The sequence below is a fragment of the Erythranthe guttata genome, chromosome 14 (genome assembly GCF_056151865.1).
Source record: "Erythranthe guttata isolate IM_541 chromosome 14, IM_541, whole genome shotgun sequence".
Lineage (NCBI taxonomy): Eukaryota > Viridiplantae > Streptophyta > Magnoliopsida > Lamiales > Phrymaceae > Erythranthe > Erythranthe guttata.
Window position 1 is genome coordinate 6,784,923 of NC_142546.1, and position 25,426 is coordinate 6,810,348.

Genomic DNA, 25,426 nt, shown 5'->3' on the forward strand with positions numbered 1-25,426 from the left:
AATAACAATCAGATCATAATATAATAAAAATCTTTACAAAATACAAATAAAAGGAAAAGCTTCTGAATTCAAAAATTATACTTGAATATTGCAAGCATATATCATTAGGTTCTTTAAAAAATAACAATTAAAATAAACAAAATAAATCATAAACTCATGTTTTTTGGTTAACTAAAAATAGAGAACCATTTTTTCACCAATTTTTGACCAAAATCAATTTTTCAAACATTTACATCAAAATCCTCCTGCGAGACGGATTAATCGACCGCCTCAACTAATTTTTAGAACAGTGATAAAAAAAAAAAAAGAAAAAAAAAGAAAAAGAAAAGTACAACGTGTGATAATTCTGCTCGCTAGGAGCCAACAATTTCAATTTTCTTTCACTCTGTCGTCGCTGTTGGTGTACCTGTATTTATTTATTTATGATTTGATATTCAACCTCAAATTTATATTTTTATCTATCTCTATCTTGTTGTTGCAGCCACTAACGTTGTATTCATGCTTTTTGTTAACTTGTGTTTCTTTTGTAATAATAAATTGTTTCATAGTCAGAAAATTCCAGACGTTTTGCCCAAAATAGAATCTCTGCTTAAACCCTTCTGCAAAAAGTTGGAAATGTGTTTGCGGAATATGCTGAAACTATTTCTCTGCTGTGAAAGCAGAACAATTGATCATAATTCGATTATGCACACAGTAAAAAAGTGATCTTTTGTTTGGGGAGGAGAGAGAGAATATATATATATAGAGAGAGAGAGATTTGCAAAAAGGGGGAAAAGTTGAAGAAGAAAGAAAATCAAAGTGGGGGAAGCCCATCAGACCAAGTTTGCTTCTTTTTCTGTGTCTTCAAGTATTCTCTCATCATTTTAATTAATAATAATCATATTAATTAAAACTGAGTGCAAATTCATTCCCACTTGTCCTTTTCATTCTTTTCCATGTAAACTGAAGCTTTTTCCATTCATTCTTTAGCTCCTGTTCTTATTCTCCCAAAAGTTGGTCCACCACCTGTTTGATGTTTTGTCTCTGAGAACTCTTGTCTCAAGATTGTGAAAATCTAAATTACATGTACTCAACTCCCATCACAGAGATTTGATTTCTATGTATGGTTGTCATAGAAATTACTGTTCTTCCCTGATTTTTCTGTGTTGTCAAGATTAATTATCTTCATAGCAGCGAAATGGCTTTGTGGATGATGGTGGTGGTTCTTTTATCGTCTTTTCTTTCAAATATGGGATTTTCGAAAGAAGATTCGAGCCCCGATGATATAAACATCGGTGCCATTTTTTCGTTCGGCACGATAAATGGCAGAGTATCGAACATTTCGATGCGCGCTGCAGTCGAAGATATAAACTCCGACCCCAATATCCTCCATGGCAGAAAACTAGTTCTCTCAACACATGATTCGAATTACAGCGGCTTTCTCGGCATAATCGGAGGTACTAAAGATTAAATTTTCTTGCAACATACTTACATGTCCGTAAATTTCGATACTTAAATTTTTTTTTGGCCTCATAAACACAGGATTGCAGTACATGGAGACTAACACAGTAGCGATAATTGGACCACAAGCTTCCGGTATGGCCCACATTCTCTCCCACTTAGCAAACGAGCTCCACGTACCTATGATGTCATTCACCGCACTGGATCCTAGCCTTGCCTCTCTCCAGTACCCTTACTTCATCCAGACGGCCCCTAACGATCTTTTCCAAATGACAGCTGTCGCTGACATCATCAGCTACTTCGGTTATCGAGAAGTAATAGCTCTGTACACGGACGATGAACAGAGCCGTGGTTCCATGATAGCTCTTGGAGACAAGCTCGAACAAAGGCGCTGCAGAATCTCTTACAAAGCTGTGCTCTCGCCCGAAGCCAAAGCGACACGTAGTGAAATAGCGAACGAGCTGCTCAAGGTTTCAATGATGGAGTCGCGTGTTATTGTCGTCCACGCGTTCGCTGTGATTGGACTACAAGTTTTCGATTTGGCTCGTAAACTTAGAATGATGGATAAGGGGTACGTTTGGATCGCAACTTCTTGGCTTTCGACTGTGATAGATTCGACTCCTGTTTCTGCTTACAAGTCGACTCAAGGGGTGCTTACACTCCGGCCCCACACGCCGGATTCCAATAGGAAAAGGGCGTTTTTGTCCAGATGGAAAAAGTTGAGCAACGGTTCGATTGGGTTGAACCCGTATGGCTTATACGCTTATGACACAGTTTGGACAATTGCGAATGCGGTTGCAAATTTTCTTGATAATGGCGGCACTATCTCGTTCTCGAATAACTCGAATTTGATTGGTTTGGGAGGTGGGAATCTTAATCTCGGCGCGCTAAGCATGTTCGACGAAGGGAGCAAGCTTCTACGTATCATATTAGAGACAAACACGACGGGTTTGACCGGTCAAATCGCGTTCGATTCGGAAAAATCGGTTGTTCGACCTTCTTACGACATCATCAATGTGGTTTCGAAGGGTGGTTATAAGCAAATAGGGTATTGGTCGAACTACTCGGGAATTACAGTCGTGCCACCGGAGATTCTTTACGCAAAAGGATTGGACCGTTCGAATTCGAACCAACGGTTGGACGATGTGGTGTGGCCGGGTCAAACGCGGGTCAAACCGAGAGGGTGGGTTTTTCCGAATAACGGACGGAAGTTGAGAATTGGGATTCCGAATAGGGTGAGTTATAAAGCGGTCGTGTCGAAGGATGAAAATACGAGCGAAATTCGTGGATATTGCATCGATGTATTTCTTGCGGCCATAAAGTTGCTTCCATATGCGGTGCCTCATAAGTTCGTCTTATTTGGAGATGGGCACAGTAATCCGAGTTATTCGGAGCTCGTAAGAATGATCACATCCAATGTAAGTTTTTATGCATTTTCTTGAAGGTGGATTTTGTAATCGCTCTATATAGAGTAGGTCGAAATTTTGGATTTGACTAGAAGATGGATTTTTAAATCAAGCTCAATGACTAACAAAAACAAGAACTTAGAATTTCCGATCCATTGTCGAATGACTTAATCCTAATGCAAAGATTGAATTTTTACGACACAATGACCTCTATATGCAGGTCTTTGATGCAGTTGTGGGTGATATTGCAATCGTAACTAACCGAACAAAGATAGTGGACTTCACTCAGCCTTATATAGAATCGGGGCTCGTAGTTGTGGCCCCCACAAAGAAGTTCTACTCAAGCCCGTGGGCTTTTATGCGTCCGTTCACCCCACTAATGTGGGTCGTCACAGCTGCGTTTTTCCTCATTATCGGATTCGTTGTTTGGATTCTCGAACACAGAATAAACGACGAATTTCGTGGGCCCCCCAAGAAACAGCTCATCACTGTTTTATGGTGAGAATCAATTTCCTTTTTCGATAAATGAAGTCATAAATTATGGCTTCTCAACTTTTGAACAATATATATTAAGTCATCTACTTTTCTTCACATTTGCAGGTTTGGCTTCTCAACTATGTTTTTTGCACACAGTAAGTTTCCAAGCAATTAGCTTAAAAAAAATAGAGTTTATTGCATTTAGTACCCCTCCGTTATATCAAATTGCTAAAAAACCCCTGTAGTGAATTTTTTTAGCAAACAACCCCCTAAATCCCCTAAATGGGGAGTTTTTAGGGATAGTTTGCTAAAACAAATTGCAACATATTTTTTTTTTTCTTCGAATCTTTATAACATGGGGATGTTTTGAACAATTAGAGCAAATAAAATCCTTAAATTTATACTAAATTTACAAGAATTGATTATTTATATTTCAGGAGAAAATACCATGAGTACCCTTGCTCGTATGGTTCTACTTATCTGGCTCTTCGTGGTTCTAATAATTACCTCGAGCTACACCGCGAGCTTGACTTCGATCCTGACCGTTCAACAGTTGACCCCATCGATCAAGGGTATAGATTCGTTGATCACGAGCAATGAGAATATTGGATTCCAAGTTGGATCCTTTGCCGAAAATTATTTAAATGAGGAGCTCAATATTCCTAAATCGAGACTCGTTCCTCTCGGTTCACCGGAAGAGTATGCCGATGCTCTCGATAGAGGAAGAGTCGCTGCGATTGTGGACGAGCGTCCGTACGTTGATTTATTCCTCTCGAATTATTGCATGTTTCAAGCCGTCGGACGAGAGTTCACGAAAAGCGGATGGGGTTTCGTAAGTATCTATATATCTATCTATATGCTTTTGAGGAATTTATATTATATGCTTTGATTGATCTTAAAAAGTGACTACTTGAGCTTGGAATTTTCGCAATATTCAATGTTTTTTGGGGTTTATTGCATTTAGCACCCATGTGTTTACTCTAATTGTTATAAAACTTCCCGTGTTATAAATATTAGCAAAACCCCCTATAATGCCATATGTTAGCAAAAAGTTTATTGCAAATAGTACCCCTATGCTATATCGAATTGCTAAAAAACTTTCCCATATTATTTTATTTCCAAAAAAACCCTATATGATTTTCTTTTTAGCAATTAGTATCATGTTTAAGGTGTTGTGTGCTAAAAATATCGAATCATAGGGGGATATTTGCAAATAAAATAAGATGGGTAGTCTTTTTAGCAATTCGATATAACACGGGTACCTAATTCCATTAAACTCTATTAGCAAACTACCCGTAAAAACCCACCACTTAGAGGGTATTGAATCGTAGGGGGGGTTTTGCTAATATTTATAACGCATGGTGTTTTTCAGCAATTCGATATAACACAGAGGTACTAAATGCAATTAATTTTTTTTTTACTTTTTTTTCTTTTAACATGTGGACTACTTTATATATAGGCATTTCCGAGAGACTCGCCACTAGCAATGGACATGTCCACCGCCATTTTAGCACTATCGGAAAACGGCGAGCTCGAAAAAATACACGACAAGTGGCTGAAAACGAGCGATTGCGGCCAAACGAGCTCGAAAGATTCCGATCAGCTTCAGTTGAAGAGCTTTTGGGGTCTCTTCCTAATGTGCGGGATTGCGTGCTTTCTTGCTCTGCTCGTTTATTTCTGCTTGATGTTACGTAAATTCACTCGACATTTCCCTCAACAATCGGAAAATGACCCCTCTATAAAGAGGGGCTCGAAATCCATACGGATAAAAAGATTTCTCTCTTTTGTGGACGAGAAGGAAGAGGAGTTGAAGAACAAGTTGAAGAGAAAGCATATTGACGTTGTTCCGAGAGGTAGCGCCGAAGATCATGAACCGAGTAGCGTTTACCACGACAGGCGCAACGGGAATTCGGACTTTTACTGAAATGAAACGGGCTCCGATTTTTCTCTGCGGAAGATATATATAACAAGATGGTAATGATAGCAAATTCATTCATTAATATCATCACAAGGGAAATAATTAAATGAAGACGTGTATATATGTATTGATCTTTTTTTTGTTCTTGCCTTGTTTATAAAATGTTTGTAATTTCAATGTAACATGTAATTATTCTTAGAGCAAATATAGTAATAGGAAAACAAAAATAATGCAATATCTTAAATATACCGATTTTATTTGATATATGATTGGCCTGATAACACTTTGAGCTGGTCGACAATTATTAAAAAAAAAACCGACTCCCAAAACTCGAAAATTCGTAACGCGAAACTGAAACCGAAACCCGAAAACCAAAAATTGAAAATTTTAACTAAAGAAAGAAATTGAAGAAAAAAAAATTTGGACCATTTCTCGATTTATGCGTGTCATCCTTCTCTGTATCGTTCCAATTTTATCGGATGTCCCCGAAGGGGCAATGTATGCTGACTTCGCTGAGGAATATAAACCGGAAGATGTTACTATGTTCTATCGATGTGGGATAAGTTTCAGCCTCCAAGCAGTGGCAATTTTGCAAATACAGGTTTTGTTGCAACTATAGGATGAAATAATATTATTATTTTTTTTTGGCATTTGATGTAAATAAAAATATAAAAATAAAGCAGATTGATTTTCATAGATATAGCATGAGATTCAAATTAACATAATTTCAACAACAAAAAAGAATAATTGAATCATTCTTCATAAAATCCTCGTAGATTAGTCATAATGTCCTATAAATAATAATTCTCGTAAATATATTATCTTGTAATTTGTGAATTTAGCGAATTATTAATTTAACATGGGCGTCCCCAACTGAGGACCGAACAAAAATATTATTTAAACAAGCTTATTTAATCAAGTATTAAATTAATGAAGTTATAATTATTATGCTATAGAAAAGAAAATAAAATAAAAAATAAAGATAAAAAAAAAAAAAAAAAAAAGAAAGAAGCAAAATACACTGTACTACTACGTATGGTACGATACGGTATTATCATAGTAATGATGATGCAATATCTACTGCACCCTCTAATTACGGTACGATACTAATACCGTACCGAATGAGTTACTAACCAATACTCTGGTATTTTTTCGATAATCTTTAATTGGTATACAATGCTATTCGGTAGTTGGTAATTTTTTTCCACCTCAAGTGATTTTGGTACGGTAGGATATTTAGTTCATAGGGCAATTTGGTAAAAAAAAAATGCGGCTCGGAGCTTCCGCACTCGAACTTCATGGGGGCAAAATATATTTCTTTTTCTCAAAGGGAGTAAATTATTAAAAGTTACAAAGTTTGGGGGTAAAAGTGTTATTTCGCAACAATAGTACTGTTAAAAAGGATTATGGTTCGATTGAAACCCAATTCTGAAAGAAGGTTTTCTTTTTTCCCCCTTTTCGTGTTCTACATATTATCCGAGAAACCCTAGCGATTAATCAAATTATCATCTGCGAATTCGAAATTTCAATACAGTTGATTGAACCAGAATGGAAAGCGGCGAAGGTGAAGGCGAAGAGGTGAGCATTGAAGAACTCGCCGCCAACCTCTCTACTTACAAACAGCAGCTTGGACAGGTGAATTCACGATTTTTCTTTTCCCTCCCTTTTTCAATTGGTATGGATTTTATTTTTTTTCTGATTGTTTGATTGGGAGATTGGATTTTGTTATGTGTTAATTTGGGTTTTAACTAGTGTGAATCATCGATACTGAAAGTTGAAGTTCGGAGCTACATGATTTTGTTTTCTTTTCGTTTCATTTTGGTATGTGTTGTATTTTTTTGTTAATTGTTTGATGGGAAGATTGGATTTTTCTGTGTGTTAATTTGGGGTTTAACTAGTGTAAATCGTCGATAGTGAAAGATTTATGTTCGGAACTTATATGATGAATTATTACATAGTTGAAACTTGAATATGTCACCTCCAACGGTTAGAAATTATAATACCTTAAATTCCTAATATTCGTGTCGTGGGCATAAAAGGGAACTAAGTTCAATGTGATAAGCCTTAAAAAACTTCACTACTTCTGATATACACTAACTGCACAATGTATCAACATGACAAAATGTGATCTTAGCATGGTATCGGAAACTTCATTCTATTGTTAAAATGAAATAGAAGTACGTAGTTTCTTGTTCGATCGGCATCAGATGGAAGTAGTTCAAATATATTGTGATAAACTTTTGATCTAGTGTAGGTTTTCTTGTGAGGTTGTTTTGTTCGTATTCTGTATCTAGGGTAGAATGGGGGTGCTAATCTATACTTCATTTTATTTTGGTGCTTGTTTGTATTGTGTCCAGAGTGAAAGGAATGTGTCATGCCTACTTACAGATTTATCCTCCCTCACAGCATTGTTGAGTTCTGAATTTGTTGATTCCTTTAGTTTTTATGCTATGCAATTGTGCAGGACTATATCCTACTTGATATTTATTATAATTCATTTTCTTTAATATGAATCAGGTCCGTAAGCTATTGAATGACGACCCAAAGAACTCTGAGTTCCTGGACATGCAGAAGGAACTTATGGAGGTGATCCGTTTTTAGAAATCCTTTTCTCCCCTTCAACTTAGGAAACCGCCCTTTCTTAAGGGAGGGTATTCTTTTTGTTCGGAACTTTAAATTCCATGTGTCCCCTGTATGCTCTGACATTTTGTTGTTTGAGTTGTTTATGGGCCATTGTCTTTGATATTCGGAGGTTAAAACCATTTGACATAATAAGCTAAAATAATATGATTAGGTCATTGCTTTCTTGAAATTTAATCACAATCTCACTTTTTCTTTCTCAAATATTATAATTGCTCAAATAAGCAGTTCAAGGAAATACTTGTGACAGAAGAAAGATTTGTTTACCCTTGTGGTTTGCAAGGTGAGAACATTTTATCTTGTTAAGAGAAATCTGCATACATGGTGTAGAGAAGTGTTGGGATTTGAAACAATAAAAAGTGAGAGTTTGTTAAGGTGCCCATCACTTGTGTCTTGGTTATTGCAGGTGTGCTATGTGGTGATGGCCAGCCTGCTTTCTCGTGAATTTCGGATGTCATGCTGGATTGAAGTTCAATTTTTCATCTCTTAGTTAACTACAGTAGAATTATTTGTCTGTTCACGATTTGGCTTATTTTGTGACTGCAGGTGATTCAATTGACAGAGGAGCTGCTGGAAACTGCAAAACATAGTGATAGTAGTCCTGGAATTGTTGCGGGGACTAATGGCGAATCATCTCAAAATTTACATCTGTCTGGGAACTCCTTTCAGGTAGTGTATTATCTAAACTTATCGGAAAGATTGGGGGTTCTGTTTTGAGTTAAAAATTGTGCTTGATTTTGCAAGATACTGTAGAAAAAAGGTATTGCATGTTCGTAGTCAATGTAGCCTGTTCTGTAATAGCTTGGTCGTAGATAAATTATTGCGATTAGGATCAATTACGATAAATAGCACGAACCATTTTCTGTTGGTCTCCTATATCTACTGTAGATACCTTCCATGTAGATGCTTTTGATGTACAAGCAGTCAAGGTTTCAATGGCTGTGTAAAGGTCATGGAGTCTATGTCAACTAATCAAAAGAATATTTGTTGATCTTCGATCAAAGAAAAATATGATTTATTTTCATTCATCGGTTTTTCCAAGTGGTTACATTTCTTCTATTTCGTTATTGTTGCCTTAGTCTGACTTTGGTCAAAGTTCTAAGCAGATTATGACATCAGCTTCTTCCTTTTTTTCTTTTTTTAGGAAATCTCACTTAAGAGTTAACCAAGAAAAGGGGGATATCAGTTTTCCTCTTTATTTTTTCTCCTCATTGACCGCTCTTATTGCCTGCACCACCTTTTGCAGTATTTAGGTTTGTTGGTAGTTATTTGGATTCTTGGACCATTTAGTGATAAAAGCTGGGCCATCTTTTTTCGTGCAACCATAAAGTAATTAGTCACTAAAAAAATAACCATGATCTAATGAACAAGCATTTCAACAAAATAGAGAAAAAAGGGGCCTCCAATCTAGCAATACAATTTTCGTCACCTGGTCTTTGTGTTGATCTGAATAGTTGACCGAGTGAGAAGGGGATGCAGTGAGTTGTGCAGAATGTTGTTGTTGAATCACCGGCCTTTGAAACAAGCATCTTTTTCCAACTTAGTTTACTGTTTATTTTATTTCAAAATCACTGTAATTTTTGGGAAGAAACTATAAATTTCTCGTGTAAAATTCAGACTTCTCAAAAGTCAAAAGATATTATAGTTGAAGTTTGGATTATGACCTGTCATGCAAATTATGAACGTATTCGTAACTATATTGAAGTGAAGGAAAGTAAAGTTATGACTGTAACTATGTTGAAAAGTCGTGTTACTTTCTATGAGATGAACAGCTTCGTTACCGTTACTGACATCCTGATAATGTTTATCTGTATAGATCTCATGGTTAGTTATTTTGTTGTCCTCTTCTTGCTCTTAGGTTTGGTCTTTTAAAGATTGTTGAAAAGGTTGATCATGTTTCCTCCCCTCCCGCTCCCTTAAATGCTGTCACTCGTCAACAATTATTACATGTTGCACTTATGTTGGTCAAGATTGTCGTACAAGCCTTGTGCTGATGAAACTAATTTTCTTAGTATCATTGTCCAGGAATCAAGATCTACTGCCGATGATGGTGATAAGTTTCCTATTGGCACCAAAGTTCAAGCAGTCTGGAGTGAAGATGGAGAATGGTATCTAAACTGTTTTATATAATATATTTACGTGTGTGTATGTCTCTGTATCCTGGTAGAGATGTTTAGTTTTCGATTTTTCTTTACCTTTTCTCCCTCTTGTTTGATTTAGTTGAATATAACAGGTATGATGGTACAATTGAGGAACTTACTCCGAATGGGTATTATGTTCGCTATGATGGATGGGGTAATCGGGAAGAGGTATGCTTTGATTCCCTCAGATCTTGAAGTTTTTTTTTTCTTTTTACATGGAATTTCCATCTAGGTTAATGATTGATCCATCCCGCATCGCCGCCCCCCAACACACTCACACACGCACACACAATCTGTTTCTCTTGATTTTATATCGCATCCCCACCCTCCCTGCTATCTGGAATTTCTATTTGTTCGATGCCAAACATCATCATTACTCTGGTCAATATTCTGATTATTGAAAATAGAAGGTGATGAATCAAGCTACCATCTCTTCCACAAAAAAAATAAAAGAAAAATAATTGATGGTATTACTTTTCTGAATAAAAATGAAGGCATAAAACGGACTATGATTATGACTTCTTTTGAGGGAAATCTGATGAGAATTGCTTAAGTTAAAAAGTTATTACTTATGATTCGAATTGAAGTTTTGGGAATGTTGTGGAACTTCGTTTACTCTTTCCCTTCCATTATATTGACGTGCTTCATCGGTGATTCCAGGTGGATCCTGATAATGTGAGACCAATCCAAGAAAGCAATCCTGACCCTTTACTAGAAGCTGAAAAGATTGCTGTGGCTACAAAAGAAGCCCTTAAACGTAAGATTGCCCAAGCTGCTTCTAAAGAGTCCGAGTCCTGGACTGTTCCTCAAAAACTTCAGATCGATCCCAACGATTCTGAAGATGTGGTATGTTTAGACTTACTGTTCGGTTTTAAATGATTATAATCTAATAGTTGGTCAATGAATTGAGAAGTTGTGAATTTTTTGCTTATATGATTCATTTCATATTTTCGATTCTCAGAAAGCCGCAAAACGGAAAAAGTTGCATGCTTTTAAGTCCAAGATGCGGATGGAAGCAAAAGAGGTTACTCAAAACAAGAGGCAGAATGCATGGCAACAATTCCAGACAACTAAAGGCAGAGCTAAAAAGGTGCGTGTGCATCTCTGTATTATATTATTGATATAATTTTATTTTATTTTCGTGTTATTGTACTTTGATTTGATTTTTCGACTTTTGTTCCAAAGGTTGGTTTCTTCTCGGGTCGAAAAAGAGAGAGCATATTCAAATCGCCAGACGATCCATTTGGGAAGGTTGGAGTAACTGGAAGTGGGAAAGGTTTAACCGAGTTTCAGAAAAGAGAAAAGCATCTACATCTCAAAGGTGGAAATATAGAAGGTGCAGACGAGTAAAGATCGAAACTCTCTCTTTTTTCTGATCCGATGAGTTTTGTGATTGGATTTAGGAGCTATGTAACATTTGTGTATCGTTATATTATATGGTTGCAATGCCTTTTTTTTTCTGTTGCATTAGTTCATAGTTGATATAAGACTCTGTCAACAAGTTTAATACTGGTTGATTTTACTTCATTTTGTTCTATGTTGTGTACATTGTTGTTTTCTTGTTGATGTTGTGCTGACACAAGGCCAATGGAGCCTTGTGCTTCAATATCCCTTGGTTTTCAAGAAAAAGAAAAACTAAAATTTTGGAATTAATTTCAAATATTAAATTGCATTGAAATCAATGATTTTCTATTGGAAACGGTAAGTTTTGATTAGGAAAAAAAAAAATCGACTCGATACAAATTTGATTTTCTTTTGTATCCCAGGTGCAATTCAGAATTTTCTTTCAATTTGCACTCAGTAGAAATTTTCAGATAATACTCGTTCAAATAATAATTTCTTTTGATCCCGATTTGGTAAAAACATATTAAATTATTAGTTCGATAATTTAATATTTCGCTAAAAATCAATAGAATTTTGTTAGTCACTTAATAAAGGAATTTTGTTAGAATTAATAAAGTAATTTAAAGAAGTTTGCCTGTACATGTTTTCGATCATATACAGGAAAGAAACATTAAAAATGTATCTAAATCTAATTTTAATTTGTCATTCAAGAAATAAATATTCAGATTTTATTTCATAAAAATGGATCTTTCATTTATTTCACCGAATAGCCACGTAAAATAGGTTTGTCATGTATTAGGACAATTTGTGCTGTGAATTTCAATTTATCACACAATTAATTATTAAATTGGAAAAAAAAAAATTTTGCTTCAATATGTATTTCAAACTCTTGTTATCTTATATATAAAACAAAGAAATGCTGGGCAACCCTAATGATATTTCTGTAATTATTTATTTTTAATATTTTTTCTCTACTAATTTCTAACTATAATTTTTAACAATTATCAAAATTGAAACTAAATCGTGAAGAATCCCACCCTAATGGTACTTCGATAGTTATTTATTTTTAAATTTTTTTTTCTAATTTGAATTATAAATTTTAATATGTAAGATTTTAAAGAAATAATGTTATATAAAATATGAATAATATTACATTATTAAATTTTACTATTTTTGTGTACTATATTTTCTTATTATGTAGTAATTTGATTATTTTTTTCACTTTTAAAATAAGATTCACGGGAAAAAAAATGCTAGTTACTGTTCAAAAAGAAAACAAACTCTTGTTATTTTAATAGATCAGCCAATTAGCAATGTTTTTAGATTTTGAAAAAAAAAAAGAAAAAAGGTATATTTATAAATATATATAGTAACACAATAAAATAAAATTAATTAGTAAAAAAGGAGACCGAAGGCCAAGATAATCTGCTTGCTCAACATGGTTTACAGTGCAAACCTTCCATGGACTCTCCTCCTGGTTATTTCCAGGCTTCTTCAAGAATCTGATGACAATTTGACAAAACAAAAAATTATTAAAACAAGAAAAAAATAAAAAAATAAATAAAAATAAAATTGGCCTACGCACGCACTACACACGCACCACACACGTACCACACACGCACGCACCCAAAATGATTCGAACACTTGGAAAATTCAACTGTCAATTTTCATTGTTATGCAGGAAGTTTTTGGATGCTAAGATTTGTTTAGAAATAGTTGAAACAATTGAAAATACAAACAAAAAAAAGAATGGCCGGAAATAGTATCGTGGATGACAAACTTTCGATACGATGAAAATTGGGAACATTTGCTAAAAAGTCACAAGATTATAAATTATTTTATAGGATATTGTTTTTTTTTTTTATGTTCTACTATAACATAACTAATTTTGATGCTGATACTGATACTGGTGCTGAGTGCTGATGCTGATGATACTGATACTGGTACTGGTGCTGGTGTTGATACTATGTTGCTATAAGTTTCTAAAAATGCACTAGTGCAATTTACGTGCATTCTTTTTTTGTCACCTCTTTTAATCTTCGACAAATATATATATTTATATATATTCCAATAAAAGGAAAAGAATTTTCAAAAATTAGAAATAGTTTTAAGAAACTTACCCTGAGATGAAATCTTCAGTAGAGCACTTGCACCCTGCACTTCGTTTTCTCTGTTGAACGAAAGATCCAGCAGAGCGGTCGCGCATACTACATCGTCGTCGTTTTCGGTTTCCTTTCCTTTCCTCGATTTTGCGCTATCCTGAAAAATATGCAACTATTAAAACAAGACTGATATATTCAATGGCATATTTATTATAAGAGGAGAAATTGCTAACTATTAATATAAAATATCATATATCAAATTATTTATGATATACATGCGCCCACATCACACACGAGATGCGCTAGCTAAGAGAGGAAAAAAATCATATACGGAAACATGTGCGCACACCACACGATATACATGCGCGCACATCACACACGAGATGCGCTAGCTAAGAGAGGAAAAAAATCATAAACGGAAAAATGTGACACACATGCGCGCACACCACACGATATACAGGCGCGGACACCACACATGAGATGCACTAGCTAAAAAACTCGAGGTAAAAAGAAAAAAAATAAAACTTACATTTGTTTTGGAAATAAAACCACGCCTTCGGTTATTTCTTAAAGCAGCACGCTTCTCTATGCTAGGTGAAGCTGCTTCTACCTGTGATTGGCGTGTTGCTCCGAAAGTTACCAACTTTGGTGCTTCAAACCCCTGCAGAAGAAACCCAATACAAATTGTCAATCGAAAATTATTATCTTAGCCCGAAGATTAAAAGATGATCGGATTCATTTCCATTATTTTTCGAGTAATTATAACATACTGCATTTCTAAAAAAGTCGAAGAAATTCAACTAAGAAAACCCTTCTCGATTAAGACATTTCATTATTAAATGGAGAACTCAAAATGAGAATATCTACAAAGTAAAACAAATCATACTAAAGAAGCCGTTACTAAACTAAGATCATCGTTATCAAGCAACGACGCATAACCGTGACACGTGTACGAATGCAGAACACTAGATTGTGCTCTGTTTAATATGTTTTTTTTTAATCGCACGTGGCAATATGTGAAACAACACAACACAACACGACAATTCGAATAGGCCAAAATAAAGTCGATCCGTACAATTTTAATGATTAACGATCACTTTTTTTTGTCGTATATAACGATCTCCTCTCTCCTTATCATCAAGAATCTACTAAAAACCCTACCACCGGAAGAGGAGAAATATAATTCTTCACTTTTACACATAAATTTGATTGCTTATTATGAATCCGTAATAGATCTAAACTTTTAGTAGCATTCGATGAGTTGAATACATTAGTAACCTACCGATCGTAACTAGGTTTTCGATCCGACAAAATAAGTGCATCCAACATTGCTTTATAAAATCGAAAGAGATAGATAGATAGATAAAAAAACAGCACCACAGCTTCAATTTCGACTCCAACGATCGCAACACAAAATTCAAAAGAATCGAAAAATAAATTATGCCCACAGATCAACTAACACAATCCCAAACATCAAATCAAAAAAAACATGAGCATGTAGAATTTCTAGAAGCAGAAACAGACCTCAACAAAAGTTCCGGTTTTTGTAACCCCACTAGAAAATTCAAATTCCGCCGGAGAGGCAGCAGCAGTACGACGAGCATCCATTATCGGCGGCGGCGGCGGCGGTGGAAAATGGAAATTAGGGTTCTGGATTTTGGCTGAAGACGGAGTTTAGGGTTTTGTTCAGAGGCGAAGAAGGGGGGCAGGGTTGGGAGTAATAAAGGAATTGTTGCGGAATGCATTGTTTGTAGTTGTGAATCAAATGGAATGGATGGATGCAAAGTGGTGCTCAAACAACGGTGTGATGATTCTTCAAACCAAAAGGACAGATTGAAAAAAAAAAAAAAAAGCAGAAATTAATGGTCAAATTGAAGAGCGAACGACAACACCAACACTGTAACAACCGCCTCCGTTGGGTGCCAACTGCCGATGAAGCGGAGGAAGAAGACAACAATTTTGAGCGCAAAATTCATGTGTATTGAATCGGGGGGGGGGGGGGGGGGGGGGGGGGGGGGGGGGGGGGGGGGATGGATGGGGTGGTGGTATGGGTGAGTATTGTGTTTGAAACTTTGAATTTTTCTTTCTTTTTTTTTTTTTTGTATTTTATTTATTAGGCAAATCTGAAATTAAATATAAGGATAAATTCCACTTTTACCCCTAATACTTTTCATCGATATAACTTTACCCCCTTCTACTCTCGATTGCATCGATTTATCCCCTGCACTTGAAAAATTGTCTCAATTTGGCCATATCCGTTAGTTTTCAGACATTTGATCTTAACACCGTTAGGTGTAAGGTCTGAAAATTACAAAAAAAATCCACTTCTCCTAGTTTAAATAATTATATAAAAAAAATTATGGTTGTCGCCATGGACTATATTTTCTCTCGTTGTCTTAATTTTTTTTAAAATAATTATTTAAACTGGAAGGGGTGACCTTTTTGTAATTTTAGAGTTCAGACCAAACAGTGTAGAGATCAAATGTTTGACAACTAACAACGAAGGCTAAATTGAGACAATCTTTCAAATGCAATGGAGCAAATCGATACAATCGAGGTTAGAAGGGGGTAAAGTGATATCGAGCTAAAGTACTAGGGGGAAAGTGAATTTTGCCCTAAATATAATTGAGTTAATTTAAACCCAAATAGACAGTCCAAGAATAATACAATGTGATGCGGTCAATAATAAATCAACACGAATTAACTTACTATTAATTATCGAATCACCGGGAACTTTTCAAGAAAAGAATCTTTTGCGACTGAAAAAATGGTTGTGTTCCGAAGAAAATATAGAGTCTTGGAAAATGTAAAATACAGTAAAACCTCGATAAATTAATATTCGATAAATTAATAACTTCGCTTAAATAATTGTTTCTTTTGGTCCCGACTCGGTAAAAACCCACAAAATTATTAGTTTGATAACTTAATATTTCGCTAAGTTAATAGAATTTTACTAGTCCTGACTGTATTAATTTATATATGTTTAACTGTAGGGGTGTAAATGAGACGAGCCGGCTCGCGAGCTTCCGGAGCTTGCTCAAAAAAAGCTCGTTCTCGAGCTTGAAAAATCGAGCTCGAGCTCGAGCTCACGAGCCCGAGCTTTTTGACGAGTCGAGCTCGAGCTTCATTTGTTCGACAGCTCGCGAGCAGGCTCGCGAGCTTTACATTTTCTCTATATATTTTTAATATATATTAATAATATATAATAATGGATCTTATTAATAATAAAATAAAAAAGAACAATATTACTTTTTTAATTGAAAAAATAAATTTGATGGATGGGTTTTTGGTTGTGCCGAGCTCGAGCTCTTTAGAAACACAACGAGTTCGAGCTCGAACTAAAACTTATAGGCTCCTCGAGCTCGAGCTTGAGCTCACGAAATAAGGCGAGCTCGGCTCGTTTACACCCCTATTTAACTGTATGATTAAAATATCAATTAATTTACCTCTAATAAGAATTAGGCTATTTATATGCTTGATTAATTTCCTTACGCTCTGGGAGCATATATCGGGCATTGGCTTATAATTGAGTTAATGTCTTTAATAATGAATTTGAGTCCATAATATTTTAAGCATGTGTACATCAACACGAAAATTAACTAATTAACTATCTATGTCAAAGTCGACCACTCTTTTTGCATTTCTATACGTAAATCCACTTCTTACTTCTTACATCAATACGAGTGGAGATGGAAATTTGAACCAAATTTGCGAATTCCGGCGATTTTGATTATATAAAAAAACAATTTTGGAGTAATATTTTAATTTCAAATTTCGAACATTTCAATTTTTGATTTATAGTATGTGTGGTTCCAATTTTTTCGATCTTTAAATTTCAAAAATTCCGGAAAGAAATTCATGAAAGTTACACCTAAAGAAATTCATCAAAGATTTCCGGTGATATATTATTATTTATTTTATATATCACATGTAGAAAAAAAAAGTAGAAAATTCTGATTTTCGCCTATTGAGATCCAAAATATTCTGATTGTGGTACAAGATTTTTTCTTTCCAATTTTCGACAATTTGATATTTTCCGAAACTATTGGGAACTTACATGGAATTAGTTTTCACTTTGAAAACAAAAATTATGATTAGTTTGAAAGTGCTAATTACTATCCGATATGTCCCATTTATACTCTAAATAAGTGAAAGAAAAATTCAATTTTAAAGTTCATCACTAGCTCAATTTTTATTAAGTTATATGATTTTTCTATATGAGTGTGTAGGATTTTGTGGAAATTGTACAAACTTATAAATATATAGTGGCATTTTATGGAGATATTACTTATAAAATTCTAGAAAATCACTTATCAATTTTAGATTCAATCAATTTTCATCGTGATTATGAGGAGAGAGTTATTATAAATAAGTATAAGGTCTCATATGTAAAACAATAGAACAAATTTCCCGGGAATAGTGGATTAAGGAAGGCACGCAAGTTTCAGTATAAGCACATTGTGTCCATTTTTTTCCTAGAGTGTGTTTCACGAATCAATTTAGTATGCGAGCTAGAGTAGAGTTGTATGATGGAGTTGATTTGTTGGACGAACTATTGTGCCATGATGACCGATTACGCGAGTTCGAGCCAAGCGAATTGAAACAGCCATGCTTAATTTGGTGAAAATAAGAATTCTGAAAGAAAGAATTGATGAATCATTTCTTCTACTCAATGCAAACCCGGATCGGACCGCCCGACCCGACCGGTTTAACCGCGAACAGCGAACTGCGAACCGTGCCGGTCCAATCTAATGCTAAACTCGGAAAAAATAAAAAAACCGGGTCGGTTGATAAGAACTGGGAAATTCAGTCAAATACCGGTCGAACCGCCATAAAACCAGCTAAAAACCTCAAGAAAAAAAAAACTAGTTTTATTAAAATGAGAGACTGAGGATGAGAGACTGACATCAACTTCAATTTTCAATTGCAGTGATGGTGGTGTTGTGGTGGAGATAATAAAGACAAAAGTAAACAATAACGGTAATGAGGGAGTCGCGGTTGGACTATGAAAAAATTAGAGTGAGTTGTATTTACCATCCTGTGAAAATCACAACTAGCAAAACCTCTCTAAGCATAAGCATATTTTTAATATTTTTAGACTGCACGCCTCGATCCATTTATCTTTTTCCATTTGACCAACCATGAAAAAATCAAAACATCCCAAGGAGATTTTTATATTACATGTTGGAAATATTTTCATTAGCTTTAATTTTAATTCTATTTCAGTTTTAAATAAACAAAATACACAAAAATATTATTAAATTAAATAAAAAATAAATAAAGAATGTTGCCGCATGTCTTCATCTTGCCCGCACCCCACCCCCACCCCCACCCCATTCACTCACCATAACTCTCCACCCACCGCCACTGCCTATCATTTTCCCTCTTCAAATACAAACTCCAGTAATTCAGGGACCAGCTGCTTTTGTCGCCGCCGCCCACCGCCCTCTGCCGAGCGGTAATCTAGGCCAAATTGTAATTTTTTTTTCCTCGTTGTCTTCTATGTTCTTCGCCATGAACGTGTTTTCTGAGCAACCCAAATACCGGTGACAGCGAGAACTGACTATAAAGATGAAGATCGCCTTTGCTTTACCCCACATAACCTAGTATTATATTTTTTAGGGTTAAATACAAAAACACCCATTTACTATGGGACTTTGTATCATATGCCCCTTTACTATACATAAATACAAAAACACCCATGTTGTTACATTATTTCTAAAATCTAAAATACCTCTAGTAAAGCCTATAAATATAAGAGTTTGTTTGAGCCATTTTTCACCATATTTTTTTAACATTTTCAGTCAATTTTACTTGGGAAATTCTGGTATTTATATTTTTTTCTCCAAAACATCTAATTGCTTAGATTTTTTTGAACTTTCTAAAAAAACCTTTTATTTTTATCATTTTGAATTTCTTCATTTTTGTCTTAAATGTCTTCTGGTAGTTCAAATTCTCAACGATCATAGGATTGTAAAGATGTTTGTAATCTTAGGATGTTTGAACTACCGGAAGACATTTAAGAAAAAAAAAATGAAGAAACTGAAAATGACAAAAATAAAAGGTTTTATTCAGAAAATTAAAAAAATCTAAGCAATCGGATGTTTTGGCGAAAAAATATAAATACAAAATTTCCCTAGTAAAATTGATTGAAAATGTTAAAAAATATAGCGAAAAATGGCTCAAACAATCCCTTATATATATGGGCTTTAGCATGGGTATTTTCGTCATATTTTGGAGAAAATGTAACATTAGGGTTTTTTTTGTATTTATGTGTAGTACAAGGGGTATATGATACAAAGTCCATAATACATGAGTGTTTTTGTATTTAACCATTTTTTTTAAATATCTATCTTTTTTTATCAAATTAAGGATTTTAATTAAGTTCTGAAAAATTGCAATTTAACCCCCTTAAGTTCCTGCAATTTTTATAAGAAAAATCAATTTTGTTCTTTAACTTTAAAAACAATATGTTTTAGGACTGGAGTATTTTTATTGCAAAACAACCGGGGTATTTTTGTCATTTCATAGGCAAAAGAGAAGAAAAACTCGCACAGGCAGCGAGTAAGCCTCACTATCTACCTTGAGGGGGGATTTTTGCGTTTTACTAATAAACATAGGGGGTTATTTGCAATTTTTTTAATGATAGGCGAATCGCGCAGTTGCAATTTTCACAGAGGTAGCAAATTCAGTTCACTCGAGAAAATTAGGTTTGAGCTTTGGGCTTGGGATTAATAAGTAAATTTTGTTTTATTGTTTTACTATTTTTTCTCTTTTTGACATATAATTTTTAGGGGTGAGCAAAAAAATCGAGAAATCAAAAATCGAACCGAAAAACCGAAAAGCCGAGCCGTTTCAAACAGTACCAAACCGTATGTGCGGTTTGTTATTTTTTGAAATATCGAATTATTCGGTTCATTATGGTGGAAACGGAACCGAAACTAAAAAATGACTTCATTTTATGTACACATGTATTATTTTACCCTAAGTTTTACTTTCTATCTTTCAATTACTTGTCTCATTCTAAGCATTTGTTCATGAATACAGGGACCTTAAAGTTATCGATATCACAGGGACCTTTTATGAGTGTAATTATCGATATCAAATGGACCTTAAAGTTATTTTAGCATAACCCAAGGAGCCTGTGTAATTTACCCTTTATATTTTGAAATGGATTCCGATTTTGACACCCATAAATTATTGAAAGAGCAACGGCTACAAAATTTTGGAAAAGCCTTTCTTAACGGCTGGAATGGAAAGACTCGTTTTCTGATCCGATGAGTTTTGTGATTGGATTTAGGAGCTATGTAACATTGTGTATCGTTGTATTATATCGTTGCAATGTTTTTTTTTTTTTTTTTTTTTTTTTTTCTGTTACATTTTCATAGTTGATATAAGATTCTGTCAACAAGTATAATACTGGTTGATTTTACTTAATTCTGTACTATGTTGTGTACATTGTTGTTGTCTTGTTGATGGTGTGCTGGCACAAGACAAATGGAGCCTTGTGCTTCAATATCGCTTGGTTTTCAAGAAAAAAAAAAACTAAAAAAAATGGAATTAGTTTCAGATATTAAATTGCATCGAAAATCAACGATTTTCAATTGGAAACGAAAAGTTTTGAATAGAAAATAAATTCGGCTTGTTAAAAATTTGATAAATAGAAGAAAATGTGTCAGAAAGGGACCAAACAATATACAGTGGAATCTTGATAAATTAATCACATCGCTTAAATTATTGTTTCGATAGTTTAATATTTCGCTAAATTAATAGAATTTTGTTGGTCCCTACTGAATTAATTTTAAGAGGTTTAACTGTACATGTTTTCGAACATATCTTTGAAAGAAACATTAAAAATGTATCTGAATCTAATCTCATATAAATATTCAGAAATAATTTATGTGGTTTATGTTCTCCCAGTAACCATATAAATTAGGTTTTGCCATTCATTAAATAGAACACTTTGAGCTATTAATTTAAATTTTACTAGAATAGTAACTTTTACTAGTAAATTAGTAAACTCTTGTTAATTTGATAGATTAGCAATTAGCAATGTTTTTAGTTATTAAGGATTTTGAAAAAGAAAAAAGAAATATATATATATATATATATATATATATATATATATATATATATATATATATATATATATATATATATATATATATATATATTAACAAAATAAATAAAATTAATTAGTAAAAAAGGAGACCGAAGGCCAAGATAATCTGCTTGCTCAACATGGTTTACAGTGCAAACCTTCCATGGACTCTCCTCCTGGTTATTTCCAGGCTTCTTCAAGAATCTGATGACAATTTGACAAAACAAAAAATTATTAAAACAAGAAAAAAATAAAAAAATAAATAAAAATAAAATTGGCCTAAGCACGCACTACACACGCACCACACACGTACCACACACGCACGCACCCAAAATGATTCGAACACTTGGAAAATTCAACTGTCAATTTTCATTGTTATGCAGGAAGTTTTTGGATGCTAAGATTTGTTTAGAAATAGTTGAAACAATTGAAAATACAAACAAAAAAAAGAATGGCCGGAAATAGTATCGTGGATGACAAACTTTCGATACGATGAAAATTGGGAACATTTGCTAAAAAGTCACAAGATTATAAATTATTTTATAGGATATTGTTTTTTTTTTTTATGTTCTACTATAACATAACTAATTTTGATGCTGATACTGATACTGGTGCTGAGTGCTGATGCTGATGATACTGATACTGGTACTGGTGCTGGTGTTGATACTATGTTGCTATAAGTTTCTAAAAATGCACTAGTGCAATTTACGTGCATTCTTTTTTTGTCACCTCTTTTAATCTTCGACAAATATATATATTTATATATATTCCAATAAAAGGAAAAGAATTTTCAAAAATTAGAAATAGTTTTAAGAAACTTACCCTGAGATGAAATCTTCAGTAGAGCACTTGCACCCTGCACTTCGTTTTCTCTGTTGAACGAAAGATCCAGCAGAGCGGTCGCGCATACTACATCGTCGTCGTTTTCGGTTTCCTTTCCTTTCCTCGATTTTGCGCTATCCTGAAAAATATGCAACTATTAAAACAAGACTGATATATTCAATGGCATATTTATTATAAGAGGAGAAATTGCTAACTATTAATATAAAATATCATATATCAAATTATTTATGATATACATGCGCCCACATCACACACGAGATGCGCTAGCTAAGAGAGGAAAAAAATCATATACGGAAACATGTGCGCACACCACACGATATACATGCGCGCACATCACACACGAGATGCGCTAGCTAAGAGAGGAAAAAAATCATAAACGGAAAAATGTGACACACATGCGCGCTAGGGGTGAACACGGGCGGGTTTGGGCGGGTTTGTACAAAATATCAACCCGACCCGACATTGGCGGGTTGCAAAATTTGCGAACTGCACCTGCCATTTTATACTCACAAACTGCATATGTCGGGTTGGTCGGGTTTAGCGGGTTGGCGGGCGGGTGGCGGGCGGGTGAGCGGGTTGAACTAATATGAAAAATCTTGAAAAGCTTCGACAAAATTTAAATAAATCAATTCATAAAAACTCCGAGCATTTCTTTTCCAAAAAAAACCCTTACTGCAATAGTGCAACTTTTACCACAAAAAAAAAATCCCCGGACCCCAGTTATTGAGAAACCCCTTTTTGCAATTTTTTTGTCATAAACCCTTTTTCTTGCAATTTTCTTCTAATTAAAAATGTCCATTCACGACAAATAGCAAACTCCCTTTGATTGTTTTTCTAAGTCTCTCTTCTCTCTCATCTTCACCCTCTGGATCGAATTTGTTTGAATAAATAAAAAGGAAAAAAGTTTGGTATAATATAACCTGCTCAATTGGAGAATTTGATTGCTTGGATTTTGTGAGTGAAGCAGATGAAGAAATGGAGAAGAAGAGGCGCAGCTGCTCAATGAATAACCTAGGCTTGATTAATATATATATAGATATATGAGTTTTATGGGGCGGGTCGGGCGGGTCGCGGGTTTTTATTGTCAAACCCGCAAACCGACCCATAAGAGGCGGGTATCCATCTTATCAAACTGCTGGCCATAATTTAATAAGTAAACCTTGCGGGTTTCGGGCGGGTCGGCTCGGGTCGGGCGGGCGGGTCGGGTCCGGCGGGTTTATGTTCACCCCTAATGCGCGCACACCACACGATATACAGGCGCGGACACCACACATGAGATGCACTAGCTAAAAAACTCGAGGTAAAAAGAAAAAAAATAAAACTTACATTTGTTTTGGAAATAAAACCACGCCTTCGGTTATTTCTTAAAGCAGCACGCTTCTCTATGCTAGGTGAAGCTGCTTCTACCTGTGATTGGCGTGTTGCTCCGAAAGTTACCAACTTTGGTGCTTCAAACCCCTGCAGAAGAAACCCAATACAAATTGTCAATCGAAAATTATTATCTTAGCCCGAAGATTAAAAGATGATCGGATTCATTTCCATTATTTTTCGAGTAATTATAACATACTGCATTTCTAAAAAAGTCGAAGAAATTCAACTAAGAAAACCCTTCTCGATTAAGACATTTCATTATTAAATGGAGAACTCAAAATGAGAATATCTACAAAGTAAAACAAATCATACTAAAGAAGCCGTTACTAAACTAAGATCATCGTTATCAAGCAACGACGCATAACCGTGACACGTGTACGAATGCAGAACACTAGATTGTGCTCTGTTTAATATGTTTTTTTTTAATCGCACGTGGCAATATGTGAAACAACACAACACAACACGACAATTCGAATAGGCCAAAATAAAGTCGATCCGTACAATTTTAATGATTAACGATCACTTTTTTTTGTCGTATATAACGATCTCCTCTCTCCTTATCATCAAGAATCTACTAAAAACCCTACCACCGGAAGAGGAGAAATATAATTCTTCACTTTTACACATAAATTTGATTGCTTATTATGAATCCGTAATAGATCTAAACTTTTAGTAGCATTCGATGAGTTGAATACATTAGTAACCTACCGATCGTAACTAGGTTTTCGATCCGACAAAATAAGTGCATCCAACATTGCTTTATAAAATCGAAAGAGATAGATAGATAGATAAAAAAACAGCACCACAGCTTCAATTTCGACTCCAACGATCGCAACACAAAATTCAAAAGAATCGAAAAATAAATTATGCCCACAGATCAACTAACACAATCCCAAACATCAAATCAAAAAAAACATGAGCATGTAGAATTTCTAGAAGCAGAAACAGACCTCAACAAAAGTTCCGGTTTTTGTAACCCCACTAGAAAATTCAAATTCCGCCGGAGAGGCAGCAGCAGTACGACGAGCATCCATTATCGGCGGCGGCGGCGGCGGTGGAAAATGGAAATTAGGGTTCTGGATTTTGGCTGAAGACGGAGTTTAGGGTTTTGTTCAGAGGCGAAGAAGGGGGGCAGGGTTGGGAGTAATAAAGGAATTGTTGCGGAATGCATTGATGTTGTGAATCAAATGGAATGGATGGATGCAAAGTGGTGCTCAAACAACGGTGTGATGATTCTTCAAACAAAAGTACAGATTGGCAAAAAAAGAAGCAGAAATTAATGGAGAAATTGAAGAGCGAACGACACCCCAATCTAACAACCGCCTCCGTTGGGTGCCAACTGCCGATGAAGCGGAGGAACAAGACAACAATTTTGAGCGCAAAATTCATGTTTATTGAAGCGGGGGTGGGTGGGGTGGGGGTATGGGGTGGGGTGGTGGTATGGGTGATTATTGTGTTTGAATTTTGAATTTTTTTTTTATTTTTTTATATATAATTTATTATGCAAATCTGAAATTAAATATAAGAATAAATTCCACTTTCACCCCTTATACTTTTGCCTCCTTATACTCTTACCTCGATATCACTTTACCCCTTCTACTCTCGATTGCATCGATTTACCCGTCTGCACTTGAAAAATTGTC

At 34.9% G+C, this 25,426-nt stretch overlaps 4 protein-coding genes and 1 pseudogene across 4 annotated transcripts; 2 read left to right on the plus strand and 3 right to left on the minus strand.

Moving 5' to 3' along the window:
• Positions 1 to 267: 267 nt before the first annotated feature.
• LOC105962567 (glutamate receptor 3.2) lies at positions 268 to 5,505 on the plus strand. Its single transcript, XM_012986882.2, has 6 exons — positions 268 to 1,436; positions 1,522 to 2,858; positions 3,067 to 3,344; positions 3,447 to 3,478; positions 3,761 to 4,155; positions 4,783 to 5,505. The coding sequence occupies exons 1-6, from the start codon at positions 1,178 to 1,180 to the stop codon at positions 5,245 to 5,247; spliced, it is 2,766 nt and encodes a 921-aa protein (XP_012842336.1). The 5' UTR covers positions 268 to 1,177; the 3' UTR covers positions 5,248 to 5,505.
• A 150-nt stretch (positions 5,506 to 5,655) lies between these two features.
• LOC148765021 (U6 spliceosomal RNA) lies at positions 5,656 to 5,736 on the minus strand (annotated as a pseudogene).
• Positions 5,737 to 6,662: 926 nt separating this feature from the next.
• On the plus strand, positions 6,663 to 11,559 carry LOC105962565 (nucleic acid binding/RNA binding protein). Its single transcript, XM_012986881.2, has 8 exons — positions 6,663 to 6,876; positions 7,759 to 7,827; positions 8,428 to 8,550; positions 9,907 to 9,989; positions 10,115 to 10,190; positions 10,683 to 10,868; positions 10,984 to 11,112; positions 11,208 to 11,559. The coding sequence occupies exons 1-8, from the start codon at positions 6,790 to 6,792 to the stop codon at positions 11,370 to 11,372; spliced, it is 918 nt and encodes a 305-aa protein (XP_012842335.1). The 5' UTR covers positions 6,663 to 6,789; the 3' UTR covers positions 11,373 to 11,559.
• Positions 11,560 to 12,601: 1,042 nt separating this feature from the next.
• Positions 12,602 to 15,262, minus strand: LOC105962544 (uncharacterized). The gene is made up of 4 exons (XM_088814289.1): positions 14,993 to 15,262; positions 13,998 to 14,129; positions 13,487 to 13,625; positions 12,602 to 12,868 (listed from the first exon to the last, which is right to left on the minus strand). The coding sequence occupies exons 1-4, from the start codon at positions 15,074 to 15,076 to the stop codon at positions 12,861 to 12,863; spliced, it is 363 nt and encodes a 120-aa protein (XP_088670415.1). The 5' UTR covers positions 15,077 to 15,262; the 3' UTR covers positions 12,602 to 12,860.
• Positions 15,263 to 21,619: 6,357 nt separating this feature from the next.
• LOC148765022 (uncharacterized) lies at positions 21,620 to 25,155 on the minus strand. Its single transcript, XM_088814304.1, has 4 exons — positions 24,734 to 25,155; positions 23,739 to 23,870; positions 22,392 to 22,530; positions 21,620 to 21,773 (listed from the first exon to the last, which is right to left on the minus strand). The coding sequence occupies exons 1-4, from the start codon at positions 24,815 to 24,817 to the stop codon at positions 21,766 to 21,768; spliced, it is 363 nt and encodes a 120-aa protein (XP_088670430.1). The 5' UTR covers positions 24,818 to 25,155; the 3' UTR covers positions 21,620 to 21,765.
• Positions 25,156 to 25,426: the final 271 nt, after the last annotated feature.

What these genes read in the sequence shown, in the direction of transcription:
- LOC105962567 (XM_012986882.2), top strand. Translation starts at nt 1,178, where the DNA reads ATGGCTTTGTGGATGATGGTGGTGGTTCTTTTATCGTCTTTTCTTTCA. An exon ending in CTTTCTCGGCATAATCGGAG is followed by an intron (nt 1,437 to 1,521) that starts GTACTAAAGATT and finishes TCATAAACACAG; the next exon opens with GATTGCAGTACATGGAGACT. An exon ending in CGAAAAGCGGATGGGGTTTC is followed by an intron (nt 4,156 to 4,782) that starts GTAAGTATCTAT and finishes CTTTATATATAG; the next exon opens with GCATTTCCGAGAGACTCGCC.
- LOC148765022 (XM_088814304.1), bottom strand. Translation starts at nt 24,817, where the DNA reads ATGGATGCTCGTCGTACTGCTGCTGCCTCTCCGGCGGAATTTGAATTT. An exon ending in AAACCGGAACTTTTGTTGAG is followed by an intron (nt 23,871 to 24,733) that starts GTCTGTTTCTGC and finishes TTTCTTCTGCAG; the next exon opens with GGGTTTGAAGCACCAAAGTT. An exon ending in GTTTTATTTCCAAAACAAAT is followed by an intron (nt 22,531 to 23,738) that starts GTAAGTTTTATT and finishes CATATTTTTCAG; the next exon opens with GATAGCGCAAAATCGAGGAA.
- LOC105962544 (XM_088814289.1), bottom strand. Translation starts at nt 15,076, where the DNA reads ATGGATGCTCGTCGTACTGCTGCTGCCTCTCCGGCGGAATTTGAATTT. An exon ending in AAACCGGAACTTTTGTTGAG is followed by an intron (nt 14,130 to 14,992) that starts GTCTGTTTCTGC and finishes TTTCTTCTGCAG; the next exon opens with GGGTTTGAAGCACCAAAGTT. An exon ending in GTTTTATTTCCAAAACAAAT is followed by an intron (nt 13,626 to 13,997) that starts GTAAGTTTTATT and finishes CATATTTTTCAG; the next exon opens with GATAGCGCAAAATCGAGGAA.
- LOC105962565 (XM_012986881.2), top strand. Translation starts at nt 6,790, where the DNA reads ATGGAAAGCGGCGAAGGTGAAGGCGAAGAGGTGAGCATTGAAGAACTC. An exon ending in ACAAACAGCAGCTTGGACAG is followed by an intron (nt 6,877 to 7,758) that starts GTGAATTCACGA and finishes AATATGAATCAG; the next exon opens with GTCCGTAAGCTATTGAATGA. An exon ending in TGCAGAAGGAACTTATGGAG is followed by an intron (nt 7,828 to 8,427) that starts GTGATCCGTTTT and finishes TTGTGACTGCAG; the next exon opens with GTGATTCAATTGACAGAGGA.